We start from the raw sequence: 23064 nt of genomic DNA, 5'->3' as shown, positions 1-23064 counted from the left end.
GGTGGCTACTTTGAAGAACCTAGAATATAAGACATATTTTCAGTTGTTTCACACTTTTTTGTTAAGTATATAATTCCACATGTGGTAATTCATAGTTTTGATGCCTTCAGTGTGAATGTACAATTTTCAAAGTCATGAAAATACAGAAAAATCTTTAAATGAGAAGGTGTGTCCAAACTTTTGGTCTGTACTGTGTATATATATATATATTTTTTTATTATTATTAGTATTATAGCGCCATTTATTCCATGGCACTTTACATGTAAAGAAAGGGGTATAATACAAGAACAATTACAATAATCTTGAAGACAATGTGACAGCGACTGGTACAGGAGGAGCGAGGACCCTGCCCGCGAGGGCTCACAGTCTACAAGGGATGGGTGAGGATACAGTAGGTGAGGGTAGAGCTGGTCGTGGAGCGGTGTGGTGGAGCGAGGACTCTGCCCGCGAGGGCTCACAGTCTACAGGGGATGGGTGAGGATACAGTAGGTGAGGGTAGAGCTGGTCGTACAGCGGTATGGTGGAGAGAGGACCTTGCCCGCGAGGGCTCACAGTCTACAAGGGATGGGTGAGGATACAGAAGGTGAGTGTAGAGCTGGTCATGCAGAGGTATGGTGGAGCGAGGACCCTGCCCGCGAGGGTTCACAGTCTACAGGGGATGGGTGAGGATACAGTAGGTGAGGATAGAGCTGGTCGTGCAGCGGTATGGTGGAGCGAGGACCCTGCCCGCGAGGGCTCACAGTCTACAGGGGATGGGTGAGGATACAGTAGGTGAGGGTAGAGCTGGTCCTGCAGCGGTGTGGTGGAGCGAGGGCCCTGCCCGCGAGGGCTCACAGTCTACAGGGGATGGGTGAGGATACAGTAGGTGAGGGTAGAGCTGGTCGTGCAGCGGTATGGTGGAGCGAGGACTCTGCCCGCGAGGGCTCACAGTCTACAGGGGATGGGTGAGGATACAGTAGGTGAGGGTAGAGCTGGTCGTGCAGCGGTATGGTGGAGCGAGGACCCTGCCCGCGAGGGCTCACAGTCTACAGGGGATGGGTGAGGATACAGTAGGTGAGGGTAGAGCTGGTCGTGCAGCGGTATGGTGGAGCGAGGACCCTGCCCACGAGGGCTCACAGTCTACAAGGGATGGGTGAGGATACAGTAGGTGAGGGTAGAGCTCGTCGTGCAGCGGTATGGTGGAGCGAGGACCCTGCCCGCGAGGGCTCACAGTCTACAGGGGATGGGTGAGGATAGAGCTGGTCGTGGAGCGGTATGGTGGAGCGGTGGTCACTACAGGTTGTACTCTTGTCGGAAGAGGTGGGTCTTCTGGTTTCTTTTGAAGGTTTCCACGGTCGGCGAGAGTCTGATGTGTTGGGGTAGAGAGTTCCAGAGTAGGGGGGAAGCACGGGAGAAATCTTGTATGCGATTATGGGAAGAGGAGATAAGAGGGGAGTAGAGCAGGAGATCTTGTGAGGATCGGAGGCTGCGTGCAGGTAAGTACTGGGAGACTAGGTCGCAGATATATGGGGGAGACAGGTTGTGGATGGCTTTGTATGCCATGGTTAGGGTTTTGAACTGGAGTCTCTTGGCAATGGGGAGCCAGTGAAGGGATTGACAGAGAGGAGAGGCCGGGGAATAGCGGGGGGACAGGTGGATTAGTCGGGCTGCAGAGTTTAGGATAGATTGGAGGGGTGCGAGAGTGTTAGAGGGGAGGCCACAGAGCAGGAGGTTGCAGTAGTCGAGGCGGGAGATGATGAGGGCGTGCACTAGTGTTTTTGCAGATTCGTGGTTGAGGAATGTGCGGATCCGGGAGATATTTTTGAGTTGGAGACGGCAGGAGGTGGAAAGGGCTTGGATATGAGGTGTGAAGGAGAGATCAGAGTCCAGGGTTACCCCAAGGCAGCGAGCTTGAGGGACTGGGGAGAGTGGGCAGCCATTGACGTTGATAGATAGGTCAGTTGGGGGGTTAAATGAGATGGTGGAAAGATGATGAACTCTGTTTTGTCCATGTTAAGTTTTAGAAATCTAGCAGAGAAGGAAGGATGAAATAGCGGACAGACATTGTGGGATTTTGGTTAGTAAGGAGGAGATATCGGGTCCAGAGAGGTAGATCTGTGTGTCATCAGCATAGAGGTGATACTGAAAGCCGTGAGACTCTATGAGCTGTCCCAGACCGAAGGTGTAGATGGAGAAGAGCAGGGGTCCTAGAACTGAACCGTGGGGGACACAGATAGGGGTTGAGATGAGGAGGTGGTGTGTGAGTGGGAGACACTGAATGTCCGGTCTGTTGGGTATGAGGAGATCCAGGATAGGGCCAAGTCTGTGATGCCGAGAGATGAGAGAGTCTGTAGTAAGAGGGAATGGTCGACAGTGTCAAAGGCAGAGGACAGGTCCAGGAGGAGGAGGACAGAGTAGTGTCGCTTGGATTTGGCGGTCAGTAGGTCGTTGGTGACTTTAGTCAGGGCAGTTTCAGTGGAGTGGTGGTCTGTGGGGGTCCCAGGTCTGAGAATGAACGTTTACAGTGTTCATTGCTGTGGCCCCTTTTGCTCCTAGCTCCTCGCTGTGCAGACCCCCGCAGCGGCCTCTCTTCACATCAGTGCTGCGGTTCTCCTGCACAGGTGACCTTACAGTCCTGCATGTACCGGTGTATACACTGATGCAATTGTTCAGAGTGTCCAGTAATCTGGCATCTCAGCGTTATGGATCATCAGACCTTTACTGAGCTTACATTGAAAGGTTCAGCATCGGAGGACAGGCTGGCGAGGGGGCCGCCGTACCAAAGACCCTCACTCCCTCTGTAGCTTATGATTACAGGGACTTTTTTAGGAACTGGTAACGGGGTTTTCCCTGGAGTCTGCGGCCGCCTCGGTTCAGTGATTCTGGATAGAAGAATGAAAGGCCGGGAGGGACGAGCTGTGCAGTATCATCATCATCATCATCATTGCCGCCCTGATGGGAGTCGCTCCTGTGGCTGAGCACAAGGAATGCAGCTGCTGATAAAGGAGTGATGCAGTGAGTGCAGCTCCTGTGTAATTCTGCTGGTGATAGACTCCTGAGAAGAGACGGAGGGCATCCAGCTGCAGTATGTCACCCAGCAGAAAGCGATGGGGGTCTGCACCTGGAGACGCCTCAGGCTGTGAAGGAGTTTATAGAGACATAGTGACATGTACAGCACTGCCTGTGTGTCCTGCTGGGAGCTGCGCTGATACATTGTAGCAAACCCTCAGCAATGAGAAGCGTCATCGGGTGTGTGGTAAGAAGAGATGGTGACACTGGCACGGGATTAAGATGAAAAGTTATAGAAATTTGCAGGACGTTATATCTTACAATCTTTTTCAAGTAAATTTGCTTGTGGTAAAAATCTAATCCTTTGTATATAATCCAGCTCTGGTATGATAATCCAGCTCTTTGAGGCTCATGTATTATATAATCTGCATTATAACCCAGCTATGTGGCTCCAGTATTATAATCCGGCTCTGTGTGCCTCGTGTCATACTCTGCTTTTGTGCAGCTCATGTATTATATAATCCGTATTATAATCTGGCTCTGTGCGACTCTGGTATTATAATCCCGCTTTGTGTGGCTGCTTTGTTATAATCCGCCTCGGTGCGGCTCCGTTATTATATAATCTGTATTATAATCCAGCTCCTGTGTTATAATCCGCCTCTGTGCGGCTCCGTTATTATATAATCTGTATTATAATCCAGCTCCTGTGTTATAATCCGCCTCTGTGCGGCTCCGTTATTATATAATCTGTATTATAATCCAGCTCCTGTGTTATAATCCGCCTCTGTGCGGCTCCGTTATTATATAATCTGTATTATAATCCAGCTCCTGTGTTATAATCCGCCTCTGTGCGGCTCCGTTATTATATAATCTGTATTATAATCCAGCTCCTGCGTTATAATCCGCCTCTGTGCGGCTCCGTTATTATATAATCTGTATTGTAATCCAGCTCCTGTGTTATAATCCGCCTCGGTGCGGCTCCGTTATTATATAATCTGTATTATAATCCAGCTCCTGCGTTATAATCCGCCTCGGTGCGGCTCTGTTATATAATCTGTATTATAATCTGCGTTTTTGTGTGGCTCGTATGTTATAATCCGAATTGTAATCCAGCTCCTGTGTTATTATCCGCCTCTGTGCGGCTCCGTTATTATATAATCTGTATTATAATCCAGCTCCTGTGTTATAATCCGCCTCGGTGCGGCTCCGTTATTATATAATCTGTATTATAATCCAGCTCCTGCGTTATAATCCGCCTCGGTGCGGCTCTGTTATATAATCTGTATTATAATCTGCGTTTTTGTGTGGCTCGTATGTTATAATCCGAATTGTAATCCAGCTCCTGTGTTATCTGCCTTTGTGCGGCTCTGTATTATATAATCTGTATTCTAATCTGCATTTGTGCGGCTCGTATGTTATAATCCGAATTATAATCCAGCTCCTGTGTTATTATCCGCCTCTGTGCGGTTCTGTTATTATATAATCTGTATTATAATCCAGCTGCAGTATTATAATCCGGCTGGTATATGACATAATCTGCTGGATCGCTGCTGACACTCTGATCTTTAACCCTCTGGGCTCTGGCATTTCCTTGGTGTTGGGGGGCTCTGCTCCTCTCCGGCTCCCGCTCTCGGTCCGGGCCCATCCCCCTCCTCGGGGCTCGGCTGCCCATCTGCCTCACATTTGCCTGTGAATAGCCGGCCTGGCAGGGTGCGGGCGCCAGTCTCTCACTTCTGCAGATGATGAGCAGAGGCCGTCGAGTGCAGCTCGGAGCACAGATGGGGTCTACAGACGTGCAGGTAAGAGGGTCCCGTGTTATGTCCCTAGTTGGGGGTACAGCAGGTGCGGGGTCACCCAGTCTTTAGTATGGAGCTTGGCTGTGGCACAATGGGCTGATGGTTCTGGTGGGAGTCCTGTGTCCCCATGTCCGGGGTATTGTGGGGGGCATGTTGGGGTTTTCTTTGGTTGTGATGGTGCCTATTGATGGTCGGAGGTCTCTTGTACGACTGGAGTTGTGCTGCCGGAGCACGGCCAGAAAAGACCCTCAGAGACTGGTCCTCCGGTACTAAAGGGTTAATCCTTGTACGCTGCGATGCCAAGAACCGAAGCAACATCCAGAAGTAACTGTCCATTACTTGGCCGTGTGAGATGCTCTGCAGGGCGGAGGCTGCGCCTGTCTGTGATACTCAGATTGACCCTTATGGTCCTGATGGGTGAATAGCGCCCCCCGGGGCACATCGGGCCTCGTTACTGCTTTATTTGTTCTGGGTGGATTTTCACAGACACACGGCAGAGAGTAGAGAAAGGGGATGAAGACGGCTGCGGGTGGGGAAACTTACTATGGGGTCTTGGAGTCGGGTGGGGGTGACGTACACCGCGAACATCAGCTGATAATTGTGGTTACCCCTCGTACACAATGTCACATACATATCACACGCGCAGTCGCATACATATCACACACGCAGACGCATACACATCATACAAAGAAGCATAGATACTACACACAGGCACATACGTATTACACACATAGACGCATATATATCGCACGTGCAGTCGCATACGTATCACACACAAATATACATATCACACGCACAGACAGAGATATCAGCCGCGGAAATATTACACACATATTACACTGTCACATACATATCACACACGTTACACACTGTCGCGCACACATCACACACTGTCGCGCACACACTGTCGCGCACTCATCACACACTGTCGCGTACTCATCACACACTGTCGCGCACACATCACACACTGTCGCGCACACATCACACTGTCGCGCACACATCACACACTGTCGCGCACTCATCACACACTGTCGCGCACACATCACACACTGTCGCGCACTCATCACACACTGTCGCGCACTCATCACACACTGTCGCGCACTCATCACACACTGTCGCGCACTCATCACACACTGTCGCGCACTCATCACACACTGTCGCGCACACATCACACTGTCGCGCACTCAGCACACACTGTCGCGCACTCATCACACACTGTCGCGCACACATCACACACTGTCGCGCACACAGCACACACTGTCGCGCACACAGCACACACTGTCGCGCACACATCACACACTGTCGCGCACTCATCACACACTGTCGCGCACTCATCACACACTGTCGCGCACTCATCACACACTGTCGCGTACTCATCACACACTGTCGCGCACACATCACACACTCATCACACACTGTCGCGCACACATCACACACTGTCGCGCACACATCACACACTGTCGCGCACTCATCACACACTGTCGCGCACACATCACACACTGTCGCGCACTCATCACACACTGTCGCGCACTCATCACACACTGTCGCGCACTCATCACACACTGTCGCGCACTCATCACACACTGTCGCGCACTCATCACACTGTCGCGCACTCAGCACACACTGTCGCGCACTCATCACACACTGTCGCGCACACATCACACACTGTCGCGCACACATCACACACTGTCGCGCACACAGCACACACTGTCGCGCACACAGCACACACTGTCGCGCACACATCACACACTGTCGCGCACTCATCACACACTGTCGCGCACTCATGACACACTGTCGCGCACTCATCACACACTGTCGCGCACTCATCACACACTGTCGCGCACACATCACACACTGTCGCGCACTCAGCACACACTGTCGCGCACTCAGCACACACTGTCGCGCACTCATCACACACTGTCGCGCACTCATCACACACTGTCGCGCACACATCACACACTGTCGCGCACACAGCACACGCTGTCGCGCACACAGCACACGCTGTCGCGCACTCATCACACGCTGTCGCGCACACATCACACGCTGTGGCGCACACATCACACGCTGTCGCGCACACATCACACACTGTCGCGCACACATCACACGCTGTCGCGCACACATCACACGCTGTCGCGCACTCAGCACACGCTGTCGCGCACACATCACACACTCATCACACACTGTCGCGCACACATCACACACTGTCGCGCACACATCACACACTGTCGCGCACACATCACACACTGTCGCGCACACATCACACACTGTCGCGCACACATCACACACTGTCGCGCACACATCACACATTGTCGCGCACTCATCACACACTGTCGCGCACACGTCACACACTGTCGCGCACTCATCACACACTGTCGCGCACTCATCACACACTGTCGCGCACTCATCACACACTGTCGCGCACTCATCACACACTGTCGCGCACTCATCACACACTGTCGCGCACTCAGCACACGCTGTCGCGCACACATCACACACTCATCACACACTGTCGCGCACTCATCACACACTGTCGCGCACACATCACACACTGTCGCGCACACATCACACACTGTCGCGCACTCATCACACACTGTCGCGCACACGTCACACACTGTCGCGCACTCATCACACACTGTCGCGCACACATCACACTGTCGCGCACTCATCACACACTGTCGCGCACTCATCACACACTGTCGCGCACTCATCACACACTGTCGCGCACTCATCACACACTGTCGCGCACACATCACACGCTGTCGCGCACTCAGCACACGCTGTCGCGCACACATCACACACTCATCACACACTGTCGCGCACTCATCACACACTGTCGCGCACACATCACACACTGTCGCGCACACATCACACACTGTCGCGCACACATCACACACTGTCGCGCACACATCACACACTGTCGCGCACACATCACACACTGTCGCGCACACATCACACACTGTCGCGCACACATCACACACTGTCGCGCACACATCACACATTGTCGCGCACTCGTCACACACTGTCGCGCACACGTCACACACTGTCGCGCACTCGTCACACACTGTCGCGCACACATCACACTGTCGCGCACTCATCACACACTGTCGCGCACTCATCACACGCTGTCGCGCACTCATCACACGCTGTCGCGCACTCAGCACACGCTGTCGCGCACACATCACACACTGTCGCGCACTCAGCACACACTGTCGCGCACTCAGCACACACTGTCGCGCACTCATCACACACTGTCGCGCACACATCACACACTGTCGCGCACACATCACACACTGTCGCGCACTCATCACACACTGTCGCGCACACGTCACACACTGTCGCGCACTCATCACACACTGTCGCGCACACATCACACTGTCGCGCACTCATCACACACTGTCGCGCACTCATCACACACTGTCGCGCACTCATCACACACTGTCGCGCACACATCACACTGTCGCGTACTCAGCACACACTGTCGCGCACACAGCACACACTGTCGCGCACACAGCACACACTGTCGCGCACACAGCACACACTGTCGCGCACTCATCACACACTGTCGCGCACTCATCACACACTGTCGCGCACTCATCACACACTGTCGCGCACTCATCACACACTGTCGCGCACTCATCACACACTGTCGCGCACTCATCACACACTGTCGCGCACACATCACACACTGTCGCGCACACATCACACTGTCGCGCACTCATCACACGCTGTCGCGCACTCATCACACGCTGTCGCGCACTCATCACACGCTGTCGCGCACACAGCACACGCTGTCGCGCACTCATCACACGCTGTCGCGCACTCATCACACGCTGTCGCGCACTCATCACACGCTGTCGCGCACTCATCACACGCTGTCGCGCACTCATCACACGCTGTCGCGCACTCATCACACGCTGTCGCGCACACATCACACGCTGTCGCGCACACATCACACGCTGTCGCGCACTCATCACACGCTGTCGCGCACTCATCACACGCTGTCGCGCACACATCACACGCTGTCGCGCACACATCACACGCTGTCGCGCACACATCACGCGCTGTCGCGCACACATCACGCGCTGTCGCGCACACATCACGCGCTGTCGCGCACACATCACGCGCTGTCGCGCACACATCACGCGCTGTCGCGCACACATCACGCGCTGTCGCGCACTCATCACGCGCTGTCGCGCACTCATCACGCGCTGTCGCGCACACATCACGCGCTGTCGCGCACACATCACGCGCTGTCGCGCACACATCACGCGCTGTCGCGCACTCAGCACGCGCTGTCGCGCACTCAGCACACGCTGTCGCGCACACATCACGCGCTGTCGCGCACACATCACGCGCTGTCGCGCACACATCACGCGCTGTCGCGCACTCATCACGCGCTGTCGCGCACACATCACGCACTGTCGCGTACTCAGCACACACTGTCGCGTACATATCACACATTATTGCGGGGCTTCATGTATTCCGTTGCTCGTGCATCTTGTGCTCCTTTCACCTTCTATCCTCGTTCCCGGTCCTTTATTCCAGTCGCACCGTTGCACGTGGTTGCGGTCAAGACCTCCTTGCTGTCGGTCGCTGTCACAGTGCTCATGTTTCTTACTGAAACGTTCTCCCTGCTATTAACTGTCTGCCGGGTTACTCAGGAGCCGTCTACCTGTCAGTATTCATCTCCTCCATCCAGATCTGATGGCTACTCCCATCATTGTACTGACAAGGGCTGATGGGTGATGGCCTGCTCATGGTTACGGTCAGGACTTATTAAAGACTCTGTTGATCTGTCAGTCACTTGCCCGGCTCTGCAGCTGGGAGGTGTATGTCATCTGTAGCTGCGTCCGGTACATTCCCACCTACACAACACAGAGGGTTAGACCTTCCTTTCTTACTGCTCTTCTCTTTGAATTGATTCAGGATTGTATGTACTGACAGCAAACAGAGGCTAAAACCTGCGCAGAGCTCATACTTCTCACAGCTGAAGGTTTGTTACAATGTATGCAGACTAGACAATCTTCTGTTAATTGCAGACATCAGTACAGATATCTCTACTCCTGATATTTTGCAAACTTTCCACTGTGAAAATACTTATTAGCCCGCTTGGCCTCTAGAAGTAAATATAAATCTATTCACTGACAGCAAGCGGACATCTTACCGAGGAATCAGAATGCCTGGCGGGTATGAAAGTTGCAGCACTTTTCATTCCTTGTGTCAGGACTATGATGGGGCTGGGTTTCCATTGCGCATATACAGAGAAACTCGCTTGTTTTTGTGCCGCCCTGATCTGATCCCTCAGATGCTTGTGTGTGCCCCGCACTGATCTGATCCCTCAGATGCTTGTGTGTGCCCCGCACTGATCTGATCCCTCAGATGCTTGTGTGTGCCCCGCACTGATCTGATCCCTCAGATGCTTCTGTGCGCCCCGCACTGATCTCATCCCTCAAATGCTTCTGTGCGCCCCGCACTGATCTCATCCCTCAGATGCTTCTGTGCGCCCCGCACTGATCTCATCCCTCAGATGCTTCTGTGCGCCCCGCACTGATCTGATCCCTCAGATGCTTCTGTGTGCCCCGCACTGATCTGATCCCTCAGATGCTTCTGTGTGCCCCGCACTGATCTGATCCCTCAGATGCTTCTGTGCGCCCCGCACTGATCTCATCCCTCAGATGCTTCTGTGCGCCCCGCACTGATCTCATCCCTCAGATGCTTCTGTGCGCCCCGCACTGATCTCATCCCTCAGATGCTTCTGTGCGCCCCGCACTGATCTCATCCCTCAGATGCATCTGTGCGCCCCGCACTGATCTCATCCCTCAGATGCTTCTGTGCGCCCCGCACTGATCTCATCCCTCAGATGCTTCTGTGCGCCCCGCACTGATCTGATCCCTCAGATGCTTCTGTGTGCCCCGCACTGATCTGATCCCTCAGATGCTTCTGTGCGCCCCGCACTGATCTGATCCCTCAGATGCTTCTGTGCGCCCCGCACTGATCTGATCCCTCAGATGCTTCTGTGCGCCCCGCACTGATCTGATCCCTCAGATGCTTCTGTGCGCCCCGCACTGATCTGATCCCTCAGATGCTTCTGTGCGCCCCGCACTGATCTGATCCCTCAGATGCTTCTGTGCGCCCCGCACTGATCAGATCCCTCAGATGCTTCTGTGTGCCCCGCAGTGATCTGATCCCTCAGATGCTTCTGTGCGCCCCGCACTGATCTCACCCCTCAGATGCTTCTGTGCGCCCCGCACTGATCTCACCCCTCAGATGCTTCTGTGCGCCCCGCACTGATCTCATCCCTCAGATGCTTCTGTGCGCCCCGCACTGATCTGATCCCTCAAATGCTTCTGTGCGCCCCGCACTGATCTGATCCCTCAGATGCTTCTGTGTGAACCGCACTGATCTCACCACTCAGATGCTTCTGTGTGAACCGCACTGATCTCACCACTCAGATGCTTCTGTGTGAACCGCACTGATCTCACCCCTCAGATGCTTCTGTGTGCCCCGCACTGATCGGATCCCTCAGATGCTTCTGTGCGCCCCGCACTGATCTGATCCCTCAGATGCTTCTGTGCGCCCCGCACTTATCTGATCCCTCAAATGCATCTGTGCGCCCCGCACTGATCTGATCCCTCAAATGCTTCTGTGCGCCCCGCACTGATCTGATCCCTCAGATGCTTCTGTGTGCCCCGCACTGATCTCACCCCTCAGATGCTTGTGTGTGCCCCGCACTGATCGGATCCCTCAGATGCTTGTGTGTACCCCGCACTGATCTGATCCCTCAGATGCTTCTGTGCGCCCCGCACTGATCTGATCCCTCAGACGCTTCTGTGTGCCCGGCACTGATCTCATCCCTCAGACGCTTCTGTGTGCCCGGCACTGATCTCATCCCTCAGATGCTTCTGTGTGCCCCGCACTGATCTGATCCCTCAGATGCTTCTGTGTGCCCCGCACTGATCTGATCCCTCAGATGCTTCTGTGTGCCCCGCACTGATCTGATCCCTCAGATGCTTGTGTGTGCCCCGCACTGATCTGATCCCTCAGATGCTTCTGTGCGCCCCGCACTGATCTCATCCCTCAAATGCTTCTGTGCGCCCCGCACTGATCTCATCCCTCAAATGCTTCTGTGCGCCCCGCACTGATCTCATCCCTCAGATGCTTCTGTGCGCCCCGCACTGATCTGATCCCTCAGACGCTTCTGTGTGCCCGGCACTGATCTCATCCCTCAGATGCTTCTGTGTGCCCCGCACTGATCTGATCCCTCAGATGCTTCTGTGTGCCCCGCACTGATCTGATCCCTCAGATGCTTCTGTGTGCCCCGCACTGATCTGATCCCTCAGATGCTTCTGTGTGCCCCGCACTGATCTGATCCCTCAGATGCTTGTGTGTGCCCCGCACTGATCTGATCCCTCAGATGCTTGTGTGTGCCCCGCACTGATCTCATCCCTCAAATGCTTCTGTGCGCCCCGCACTGATCTCATCCCTCAGATGCTTCTGTGCGCCCCGCACTGATCTCATCCCTCAGATGCTTCTGTGCGCCCCGCACTGATCTCATCCCTCAGATGCTTCTGTGCGCCCCGCACTGATCTGATCCCTCAGATGCTTCTGTGCGCCCCGCACTGATCTGATCCCTCAGATGCTTCTGTGCGCCCCGCACTGATCTCATCCCTCAGATGCTTCTGTGCGCCCCGCACTGATCTCATCCCTCAGATGCTTCTGTGCGCCCCGCACTGATCTCATCCCTCAGATGCTTCTGTGCGCCCCGCACTGATCTCATCCCTCAGATGCTTCTGTGCGCCCCGCACTGATCTCATCCCTCAGATGCTTCTGTGCGCCCCGCACTGATCTCATCCCTCAGATGCTTCTGTGCGCCCCGCACTGATCTGATCCCTCAGATGCTTCTGTGTGCCCCGCACTGATCTGATCCCTTATATGCTTCTGTGCGCCCCGCACTGATCTGATCCCTCAGATGCTTGTGTGCCCCGCACTGATCTGATCTCTCAGATGCTTCTGTGTGCCCCACACTGATCTGATCCCTCAGATGCTTCTGTGTGAACCGCACTGATCTGACGCTCCGGATGCCGCTGTGTGCCCCGCACTCAGATGCTCCGGATGCCGCTGTGTGCCCCGCACTGATCTGACGCTCCGGATGCCGCTGTGTGTCCCGCACTGATCTGACGCTCCGGATGCCGCTGTGTGCCCCGCACTGATCTGACGCTCCGGATGCCGCTGTGTGCCCCGCACTGATCTGACTCTCCGGATGCCGCTGTGTGCCCCGCACTGATCTGACGCTCCGGATGCCGCTGTGTGCCCCGCACTGATCTGACGCTCCGGATGCCGCTGTGTGCCCCGCACTGATCTGACGCTCCGGATGCCGCTGTGTGCCCCGCACTGATCTGACGCTCCGGATGCCGCTGTGTGCCCCGCACTGATCTGACGCTCCGGATGCCGCTGTGTGCCCCGCACTGATCTGACGCTCCGGATGCCACTGTGTGCTCCGCACTGATCTCACGCTCCGGATGTCGCTGTGTGCCCCGCACTGATCTGCCCCTCCAGGTGGCTCTGTGATCGCCTCTCAATAGGAAAATGATCTGTGGCTTTTTCAGCACTTGGCATCAATTGTGAGACTCCCGGAGAAAAGCCCTTTATGTGTTAGAACTTTAAATACCCGTTTCCTCTCGTATTGGTGACATCCTAATTCCCTTTCACATGTAGAGTCTGCTGGGAGTGCGGATGAGTCTAATTTCCACGGCCCCTACTCTTTACATCATGCGCTGCACCCCCTGATTTTGGAGAAGCTGCTGTCCCTTTCTGGACCTCTGTTGGCCAATTCCTTTCAGCTGAATTAAAATTCCAGCCGCGCCTGATTCCTCTCCTCCATCTCCCCTCCTCGCTCACTGAGCTGGAACACGGAAAGTGACATAGAGCCCACCGGCAGGCCCATGCAAGGCGCACGTTAACTCTCTCTCACCTGGATTGCTTCAGGCAGGAGACTCCAAACTGTGGCTCTCCAGGGGTTGCAAGACTACAACCCTCTGCGTGCCCTGACAGCTGCATGTAGGGCGACAGGTGGATGAAGTGACCCCTCACCTCGGTGTTTTGCCGTCTCCATACACCTGTCTGGTACAGTGTGATCCTGTATGAGCAGCTGCCCAGGACTCGGCCTTGTCCCCCTGGATTTGCTCTCCTGACCCCTCTGCCTTTGTGTTGGGCAACACTGTCTTTCTATTGAAATAGCAGCAGCGCATCAATAGCGGGGGCCGACCCCAGTGATCGCAGCTGCTTTGAGACCCCCTTCCTTCATCATATATAAAAGAGGGTCTTTGCCCTCCGCTATCTACTGACAAATAGGGGGGAGACCATACATCTGTCCTGTCCTGCCAGCAGATGTGACTAGTATGTGGGGGATGGTGGGGTCCCAGACAGATCAGTGTCACTCCGCTTCCACGAATTGTCCACTTTCTTTTATCTCTTCTACATTTGACCAATTATTGAGGTCTTGAAATGGCACCTTTCTGCGAGCCGCGTATCCCACTTTAATGAGATGGAGAGGGGCGCTGCCCTGTTTTGCAGTCTTGAGTGGAGTGGGGGTCCGGAGTGTTCTAATGTCTCGGTGGGGGATTGTTAAGGCTGTGATGGGCGGGCGCACTGCTGCAGAACGCTTGCCATTATTATACCAATATTTTCAGCCCGCGTTATTTTTTTTACCTAAATTCCTGATTTCTCCCCAAATTCTGGGCACTTGACCCTTTATGTCTTGAGATGTCAATGTCTGATTAAGGACAGAATCCATGTTGGGATTTATACGTTCTTGTTTGAAGCAACCCATTGAAGTTTTGACCGTCCCTATAAGACGTCAGCGGCTCTTTTGGAGGAACTAATGACCTCAGGGAGGTACGAATGAATGTTGGTCACTCGGTGACTGGCACCGCAGGACCATCCGTGTAATGTACAGTCGCTCGCTTGTGGCTGACGCTGCCCCGTAGATCCGCTCTCGGCTTCGCGCTGCGGGCACTGGGCATTTCAGGACAAGCAGTAAATCTTTTGTCTGCGGAGCATAGTGGCTCCTCTATTGTCCCCGGGTGCCTCCTTCATCCTGGCACCGTTTCACCCTCCGTGACTTTCAGGAGCCCGCTTGTCAGGTGACCACATTCCTGCATGGAACATGACTATTTGTGAGACTCGGTTGGAGTCGGGGGGTCCGGTTTCCCACAGGATGAGAACCCCTTTTGTTCTCACGGAGGCAGCATTATGAATACTTAGAAGGTGGCGTCCCTACATATCAGATGGTTGGCACCACGACGTCTCCAAGAAGAGAAAAAAAGAACCAACCTGGAGATTTCCGACACTGGTCACAGTTGTAGGACTTGTCTGCTCCCCTTGCCATGATATCTGACAGGGTGGACGTTCCATAGGACGCTTGTGCCCCGTACATACGAGGTCTGTATACAGGAATATATGCTCCGCGGGGAGTTCAGAGCTGGAGTTGCCGCTCTTTGAGCAGATTAGGAATTAGTGAAAATCAAAGCTCTGGATATTTGCATGTAAATGTCCCATCCTATAATTGGCACAATGGCGGCTCTGGGCTCTTGTCAGGGTCCTGCGATGCCGGCGGCAGCTCTGGGGAATAGCCCCATCTAATACCCCGAGATGATGAGAGTCATGAAAATGAGCTGAAGATAAGTGGCGTCTTGTTTCCTCCATCGTCGGCCGGATCCGTACTTCTCCGCCTGGCGTCTTTTACTGGTCTAGGACTTGGTGCTTTCCAGCATTCGCTTTTCTGAACCCAGGGGTGCTAGAGGGTTTGTACCAAATTAGTAAGTTACGCCCAATCTGTTCTGGGGACAACCACACACTGGTGAGGGTCCCAGTGGGGTAAATGGTAGCTGTGATCATTCGCTTTTCTTCTGTCCTGTCCGTATGTTTTGTGACTTGATGTTAGTGGATTGTTCAGTTCCAGAAGTTTTTCCTAAACTTTCCATATTTGCTTTTTCAGGCTTACGAATGGGCCCTGGAAGGGATGCGACATCTTGCTGCCATCAGCCTGGACGACTGTAACTCGCCGGAGCTTTGCCTCGGTGCCCTCGGGAGTCTGGAGAAGTACCAGGTGCAGCATCCAGTGATCGGAGAGAAGAAGTTCGAGGAGATGCGGGAGCTCGTCTATGAGCTGAAGAACGAGAAGGGGGTGAAGCATTGGAAGTTCGCCTGGTCAAAGTGTCAGGAGGCCAGGCAAGTTTTTGAGAAGAAGTTTGAGGCCGCTTTGAGGGCGAAAAGTTTGTTGTCAGGAGATCAAAATTCTCCAAAGTCAATACCTTCAGAAGATGGAGACCAGAGGCGACATTCAGATAAGAACATAAATCTGTCTTACATCCAAAATAAGCCACTTAATTCCCCCGTCTGTGTCAGAGAGAGGAGACTTGGGAGAGTTCTGTGTCCGAGACCCGAAATGGACCCGATGCCCTTCAGAGTTAGTCCTCCTGGCTCCAGTGCCAGTTCTGTTTCATCGTCATCTGCGTACCGAGGACGTAAACTGTCCCTTCAGAGTTCTCCTGGAGAGGACCTGCACCTTGACCTGATTCACCAGGTGCCTTCCGGTTCCTCCACACCGACGCCATCACGACCCATGGGAAGAAGGCTGCTAAGAAAGGCTCAGAGTTTTGACCTTCCTGGGACTGATGTAAGCAGCCATGGTTGTCAGCGGAGACTCAGTGAGCCCGCCAGGAGAGGAAACACTGGGGTCTTCATCAGAGGCCTGGAAGTGAGCAGCACAGAGATGGTGGAGCGTTCCTGCAGCCCCCGACTACCACTCTCCACGGACTGGTCAGCAGAGCGGATGCTGAATGATAGGAGGAGTAGTGTCTCTTCAGCATGCGGCAGGTAAGAGGCCGACATAGTGCAATATAAGAAAGCAAAGTCAGATTATTGGTGCTCGGCCGGGAATAGAAACAAAAATTACACAGGATTATATGTTTTGTTCCATATGTTCTACTTTTCCCTATGGCCTGGGCATCCTCGGGCTGCCAACTTGTTGGGAGTTGTAGTGTTGCAGACATTACATTATTTTGTATAATGTTGGACCCCCGTACTGGTGATTTATGGAAATCCCAGAAGTAGGATCACTATTGATTAAAATTTGATGGCCTGTTATGTTAGATGCATCATACGAGGATCAGACTTTCATTTCAGCTCTTTTATCTTCTGCTGTAGTAAACTCCGGCACATCATCGATGAAATGGTCACCACAGAGCGAGAATACGTCCGGTCCCTGTGGTACATCAGTGAGAACTACTTTCCGGAGATGGATCGCATGGACCTGCCTCAGGACCTGAGGGGAAAGAGGGGCATCATCTTTGGAAACCTGGAGAAGCTGAGGGATTTTCACAGCCAGTATTTCCTGAAGGAGCTGGAGAGCTGCTGCAATCATCCCCTGAGAGTTAGCCACTGCTTCCTCCGGCACGTAAGTGACCCCCGGAGTGGGCAATATCGGCCTCCGGGGTCCATTATCTGAGCCCTGGACTATCCAGTGAGATCGTCAACAATGATGGAATTCGTCTTTTTTTATTTTTCCTTCCAGAAAGACCAGTTTGGGATGTACGCTTTGTACAGCAAGAATAAGCCCAGGTCGGACCTGCTCCTCGCCAGCCATGGGAACATATTTTTTAAGGTAAGAAAGTTTTGGAAAGTTTCCAGATTACTTTGCCGGTATACATAGAGTCTTTGGTTCACGAAGGGTTTTGTCACTTTGTGCCAGAACAAGCAGCGGCAGCTGGGAGACAAGATGGACCTGGCCTCGTACCTGCTGAAGCCCATTCAGAGGATGAGTAAGTATGCTCTTCTCCTGAAGGACCTGATTAAGGAGTGCGGGGAGGCGCAGGAGCAGGAGCTGGCGTATCTGCGGGCAGCCGAGGAAATGGTCAAGTTCCAGCTGCGTCACGGGAACGATCTTCTGGCTATGGACGCCATACGGGACTGTGATGTGAGTAATCAGGCGCTGACGACTGTCAGATATGAGCCGGTATCACAACTTCACATCCTCCATATTTTGTGACTTTCAGGTGAACTTAAAGGAGCAAGGACAGCTGGTGAGACAGGACGAGTTCACGGTGTGGCTTGGCCGGAAGAAGTGTCAGAGACATGTCTTCTTGTTCGAGGATCTGATCCTGTTCAGTAAACCCAAGAGGATCGAGGGAGGGTTAGACGTCTACATCTACAAGCGTTCCTTCAAGGTAAGAAAACTCTGTGACTAATGGGCCGGACTGGGATATTCCCCCCTGGATTTGGATTTCACGGTTCCCACCTTCTCTCCGGTTTGTAGACCGCAGACATTGGTTTGACGGAAAACTCTGGAGATAGTGGTTTGCGCTTCGAAATTTGGTTCAGGAGGCGGAAATCTAACGACACTCACATTCTCCAAGCCGGCACCGCCGACATCAAGCAAGCGTGGACGACCGACATTGCCAAAATCCTGTGGCAGCAAGCGAATAGGAATAAAGGTAGAGTTCCCCTGGGCCGAGCCACATTGTAGATCGGGGTAACGAGAGGGGTCTCTCATCGGATAACCTTGTTGGTCTCCCCCTTGCAGGGATAGATGCATTACGCCTTAATTCTGATTATGGATGCTTTATTTTCAGAGATCCGTATGCAGGAGATGGTTTCCATGGGTGTCGGTAATAAGCCATTTTTGGATATCAAGCCCAGTGACGCAGCAATCAATAACCGCGCTATCGATTACATCATGAAAGGGCGAGGTAAGTCTTTATAGGTTATTACACTCCGACAATGGTCGGACCGAATGCATGAGATGAATCCAGCCAATGCTTTGTGTTCTGCGCAGGGGCGAGGACCAGGGCCTCCATTGCGGTCTCCGTGTTTGACCATTCAGATCCGTACAAGAGGACTCAGGCTCCCATAACATGTAACGCTGTCCCCTCACCCTGCGGACCGTCGTCTGCTTCACTGCTGGGACCCCTTAACTTGCACATGTATGTGAACCAAACCCTTCTGCCCGGAGTGCTGTCCCCCAATAGACCGTATGAGCCCAGCAGCTGCCTGGAGGAAGACGAGCTGGAGAATGAGACGAGCTGCAGCCAGCCCTCCATGAGTGAGTGCCCGATCTGCTCTCTCTTCATCCTTCTCACCGCGCCGTGGATACTGATCATCTGGTGTTTTACTTGCAGCCACGGAAAGCTCCGAGTCCTCTCACTGTATGTCTGGTGCTGGCTCCAGCGGCTCAGACAGCGGCTGTGTCTCGGGTATCCCTCCCGACAATCTATCTGAAGATGCCGGCTCTCCGTGTGATGCCTCCGCACAGTACACCTTCCCAGAAAGAAGGAACAGCGTTGCCTCCCCGGTGGTGGAAAAATCCAGATTCATCAACAGACAATACATCTCAGCAGTAAGGACCTCACAGAGATACACTTACGTCACTACATCTCACAGCAATGTTCCCCAAGCTGTGGCACTACAACTCACAGCGTGCCAACCAGCTGATGACCCATAGCTTGGGGAACACTGCCCTACAGAGTCATGTATGTAACCAACACACAGTCACAATCGGAGAGGTGTCGGAGGCCTGCCGCCATGCCCCACTGTGTGTCGGAGGCCTGCCGCCATGCCCCACTGTGTGTCGGAGGCCTGCCGCCATGCCCCACTGTGTGCCGGAGGCCTGCCGCCATGCCCCACTGTGTGCCGGAGGCCTGCCGCCATGCCCCACTGTGTGCCGGAGGCCTGCCGCCATGCCCCACTGTGTGCCGGAGGCCTGCCGCCATGCCCCACTGTGTGCCGGAGGCCTGCCGCCATGCCCCACTGTGTGCCGGAGGCCTGCCGCCATGCCCCACTGTGTGCCTGAGGCCTGCCACCATGCCCCACTGTGTTCCGGAGGCCTGCCACCATGCCCCACTGTGTTCCGGAGGCCTGCCACCATGCCCCACTGTGTTCCGGAGGCCTGCCACCATGCCCCACTGTGTGCCGGAGGCCTGCCACCATGCCCCACTGTGTTCCGGAGGCCTGCCACCATGCCCCACTGTGTTCCGGAGGCCTGCCACCATGCCCCACTGTGTTCCGGAGGCCTGCCACCATGCCCCACTGTGTGCCGGAGGCCTGCCACCATGCCCCACTGTGTGTAGGAGGCCTGCTGCAATGGAAACAAAGTGATTCTGGTATCCTGTCAGCATTGGTGGACATCGGAGCCTTCCCTCGGACTGGTATACTGGGGAATACCCCAATGTACATGTCTGACTGAGGGCTTAGACATCATCAATTTGGGCCATTGTGTAAAGAGTAAAGTCACCTCTGCTGCATCTGTATAACATGAATATACACTGCTCAAAAAAATAAAGGGAACACTTAACAGAATATAACTCCAAGTAAATCAAACTTCTGTGAAATCAAACTGTCCACTTAGGAAGCAGCACTGATTGACAATCAATTTCACCTGCTGTTGTGCAAATGGAATAGACAATAGATGGAAATTATTGGCAATTATCAAGACACCCTCAATAAAAGAGTGGTTCTGCAGGTGGGGACCACAGACCACATCTCAGTACCAATGCTTTCTGGCTGATGTTTTGGTCACTTTTGAATGTTGGTTGTGCTTCCACACTCGTGGTAGCATGAGATGGACTCTACAACCCACAGAAGTTGCTCAGGTAGTGCAGCTCATCCAGGATGGCACATCAATGCGAGCTGTGGCAAGAAGGTTTGCTGTGTCTGTCAGCGTAGTGTCCAGAGGCCGGAGGCGCTACCAGGAGACAGGCCAGTACACCAGGAGACGTGGAGGGGCCGTAGGAGGGCAACAACCCAGCTGCAGGACCACTACCTCCACTTTTGTGCAAGGAGGAACAGGAGGAGCACTGCCAGAGCCCTGCAAAATGACCTCCAGCAGGCCACAAATGTGCATGTGTCTGCATAAACGGTTAGAAACCGACTCCATGAGGGTGGTATGAGGGCCCGACGTCCACAGATGGGGGTTGTGCTCACAGCCCAACACCGTGCAGGACGCTTGGCATTTGCCACAGAACACCAGGATTGGCAAAGTCGCCACTGGCGCCCTGTGCTCTTCACAGATGAAAGCAGGTTCACACTGAGCACATGTGACAGACGTGACAGAGTCTGGAGACGCCGTGGAGAGCGATCTGCTGCCTGCAACATCCTTCAGCATGACCGGTTTGGCAGTGGGTCAGTAATGGTGTGGGGTGGCATTTCTTTGGAGGGCCGCACAGCCCTCCATGTGCTCGCCAGAGGTAGCCTGACTGCCATTAGGTACCGAGATGAGATCCTCAGACCCCTTGTGAGACCATATGCTCGTGCGGTTGGCCCTGGGTTCCTCCTAATGTAGGACAATGCCAGACCTCATGTGGCTGGAGTGTGTCAGCAGTTCCTGCAAGATGAAGGCATTGAAGCTATGGACTGGCCGCCCGTTCCCCAGACCTGAATCCGATTGAGCACATCTGGACATCATGTCTCGCTCCATCCACCAACGTCACGTTGCACCACAGACTGTCCAGGAGTTGGCGGATGCTTTAGTCCAGGTCTGGGAGGAGATCCCACAGGGGACCATCCGCAACCTCATCAGGAGCATGCCCAGGCGTTGTAGGGAGGTCATACAGGCACGTGGAGGCCACACACAATACTGAGCCTCATCAGGAGCATGCCCAGGCGTTGTAGGGAGGTCATACAGGCACGTGGAGGCCACACACAATACTCAGCCTCATCAGGAGCATGCCCAGGCGTTGTAGGGAGGTCATACAGGCACGTGGAGGCCACACACAATGCTGAGCCTCATCAGGAGCATGCCAAGGCGTTGTAGGGAGGTCATACAGGCACGTGGAGGCCACACACAATACTCAGCCTCATTAGGAGCATGCCCAGGCGTTGTAGGGAGGTCATACAGACACGTGGAGGCCACACACAATACTCAGCCTCATCAGGAGCATGCCCAGGCGTTGTAGGGAGGTCATACAGGCACATGGAGGCCACACACAATACTCAGCCTCATCAGGAGCATGCCCAGGCGTTGTAGGGAGGTCATACAGGCACGTGGAGGCCACACACAATACTCAGCCTCATCAGGAGCATGCCCAGGCATTGTAGGGAGGTCATACAGGCACGTGGAGGCCACACACAATACTCAGCATCATTGTGACTTGTTTTAAGGACATTACATCATGGTTGGATCAGCCTGTAGTGTGTTTTTCCACTTTCATTTTGGGGGTGACTCCAAATCCAGGCCTCCATTGGTTAATAAATGTGATTTCCATTGATGATTTTTGTGTGATTTTGTTGTCAGCACATTCAGCTTTGTACGGAACAAAGGATTCAATGAGAATATTTCATTCATTCAGATCTAGGAGGGGTTATTTCAGTGTTCCTTTTATTTTTTTGGGCAGCGTATTAATGACTCTTCCATCGTGACACAACGCTTGGGGTAATCAGACCCCCCACGTCTTCTCATCACCTCGCTTGTATATAACGCTCACTTCTGACAGCTGCTAACATAACACATCATCGCAGGAGTAAATGAAAGATGTCAGATTCTGCAATCTAACCCTCGCTCATTACTGCTTCTCTCCCCAGAATCCAAGTCACATTTCATTAAGTCCTTCCACCATTGTCTGAATTTCCTCCTAACATCCAGTAAGTGTCTCTATTGTACTACATGTAACAGATCCGCGGGGGTCTCCTCTGATCCCACACTATTTACAGTGGTGTTCACTTCTTGCTCGGCTGCTTCACATTCTCAGAAGTTTGTGTTTCTTTTCTGTCTTTTTTTTGTAAATTGCTGCCTTGAATGCAAAGAATTAATACCATCACAGTAAAGACCCCAGATCAGCTGAAGCGCATCTGCATCGGGCGTCCCAGCTTCTTACAATGAGACAATCTTGTTTTCAGAGATGAGCAGCCAACAAAGGCTACGTTCAGATGATGCATCTTCTGGCTGGTTTCCTGTACTATCTTTCACACTACTGGTCCGACTTCTGATATGTGACCATAGTAGAGTCACGTCCGTACAGGTGTGGAGTATTAACACCTGAGGTTTTGGTCTAAATCCCTAAAAACCAGGATCAGCCCTGACCGATCCCTTCAGTATATGAGGACAGACCAGTCACTCCGGACTCCCGTCTGGCAGTGTCCATCTTTTTTGGGTGGGAAGAAAAGTGTGGTCTACTATTGTGTCCGCCTAAAAAAGTTGGAGTCGAAAGTGACGTGAATCCCTTTCAGTCCCCTGAGTGTGACAATGGGGCCAGCTTCCCAGCACTCAGGATAAAAGGCGATGCTTTTT

At 53.5% G+C, this 23064-nt stretch overlaps 1 protein-coding gene across 2 annotated transcripts in view; it reads left to right on the top strand.

The window, feature by feature from the left end:
- LOC141175757 (pleckstrin homology domain-containing family G member 4B-like) overlaps positions 1–23064 on the top strand; it is a 73250-nt gene that overhangs the window by 48747 nt on the left and 1439 nt on the right. Inside the window, exons 14-23 of one of the 2 annotated variants that reach the window (XM_073659688.1) lie at positions 15781–16661; positions 16992–17241; positions 17359–17448; positions 17536–17760; positions 17840–18010; positions 18100–18277; positions 18416–18532; positions 18619–18885; positions 18962–19179; positions 22359–22418. In XM_073659688.1, coding sequence (XP_073515789.1) covers positions 15781–16661; positions 16992–17241; positions 17359–17448; positions 17536–17760; positions 17840–18010; positions 18100–18277; positions 18416–18532; positions 18619–18885; positions 18962–19179; positions 22359–22400 — 2439 coding nt within the window. In that variant the 3' untranslated portion in view covers positions 22401–22418. The remainder of the gene's footprint in view (positions 1–15780; positions 16662–16991; positions 17242–17358; positions 17449–17535; positions 17761–17839; positions 18011–18099; positions 18278–18415; positions 18533–18618; positions 18886–18961; positions 19180–22358; positions 22419–23064) is intronic. The other variant, XM_073659689.1, reaches the window with a different exon arrangement.

Source organism: Phyllobates terribilis, unplaced genomic scaffold (genome assembly GCF_046119375.1).
Source record: "Phyllobates terribilis strain yellow unplaced genomic scaffold, ASM4611937v1 Scaffold_14__1_contigs__length_39327217, whole genome shotgun sequence".
In the NCBI taxonomy this organism is placed as follows: Eukaryota; Metazoa; Chordata; class Amphibia; order Anura; family Dendrobatidae; genus Phyllobates; species Phyllobates terribilis.
Note: the sequence above shows the minus strand (reverse complement) of the source record. Positions and strands in the feature narration are given on the sequence as shown.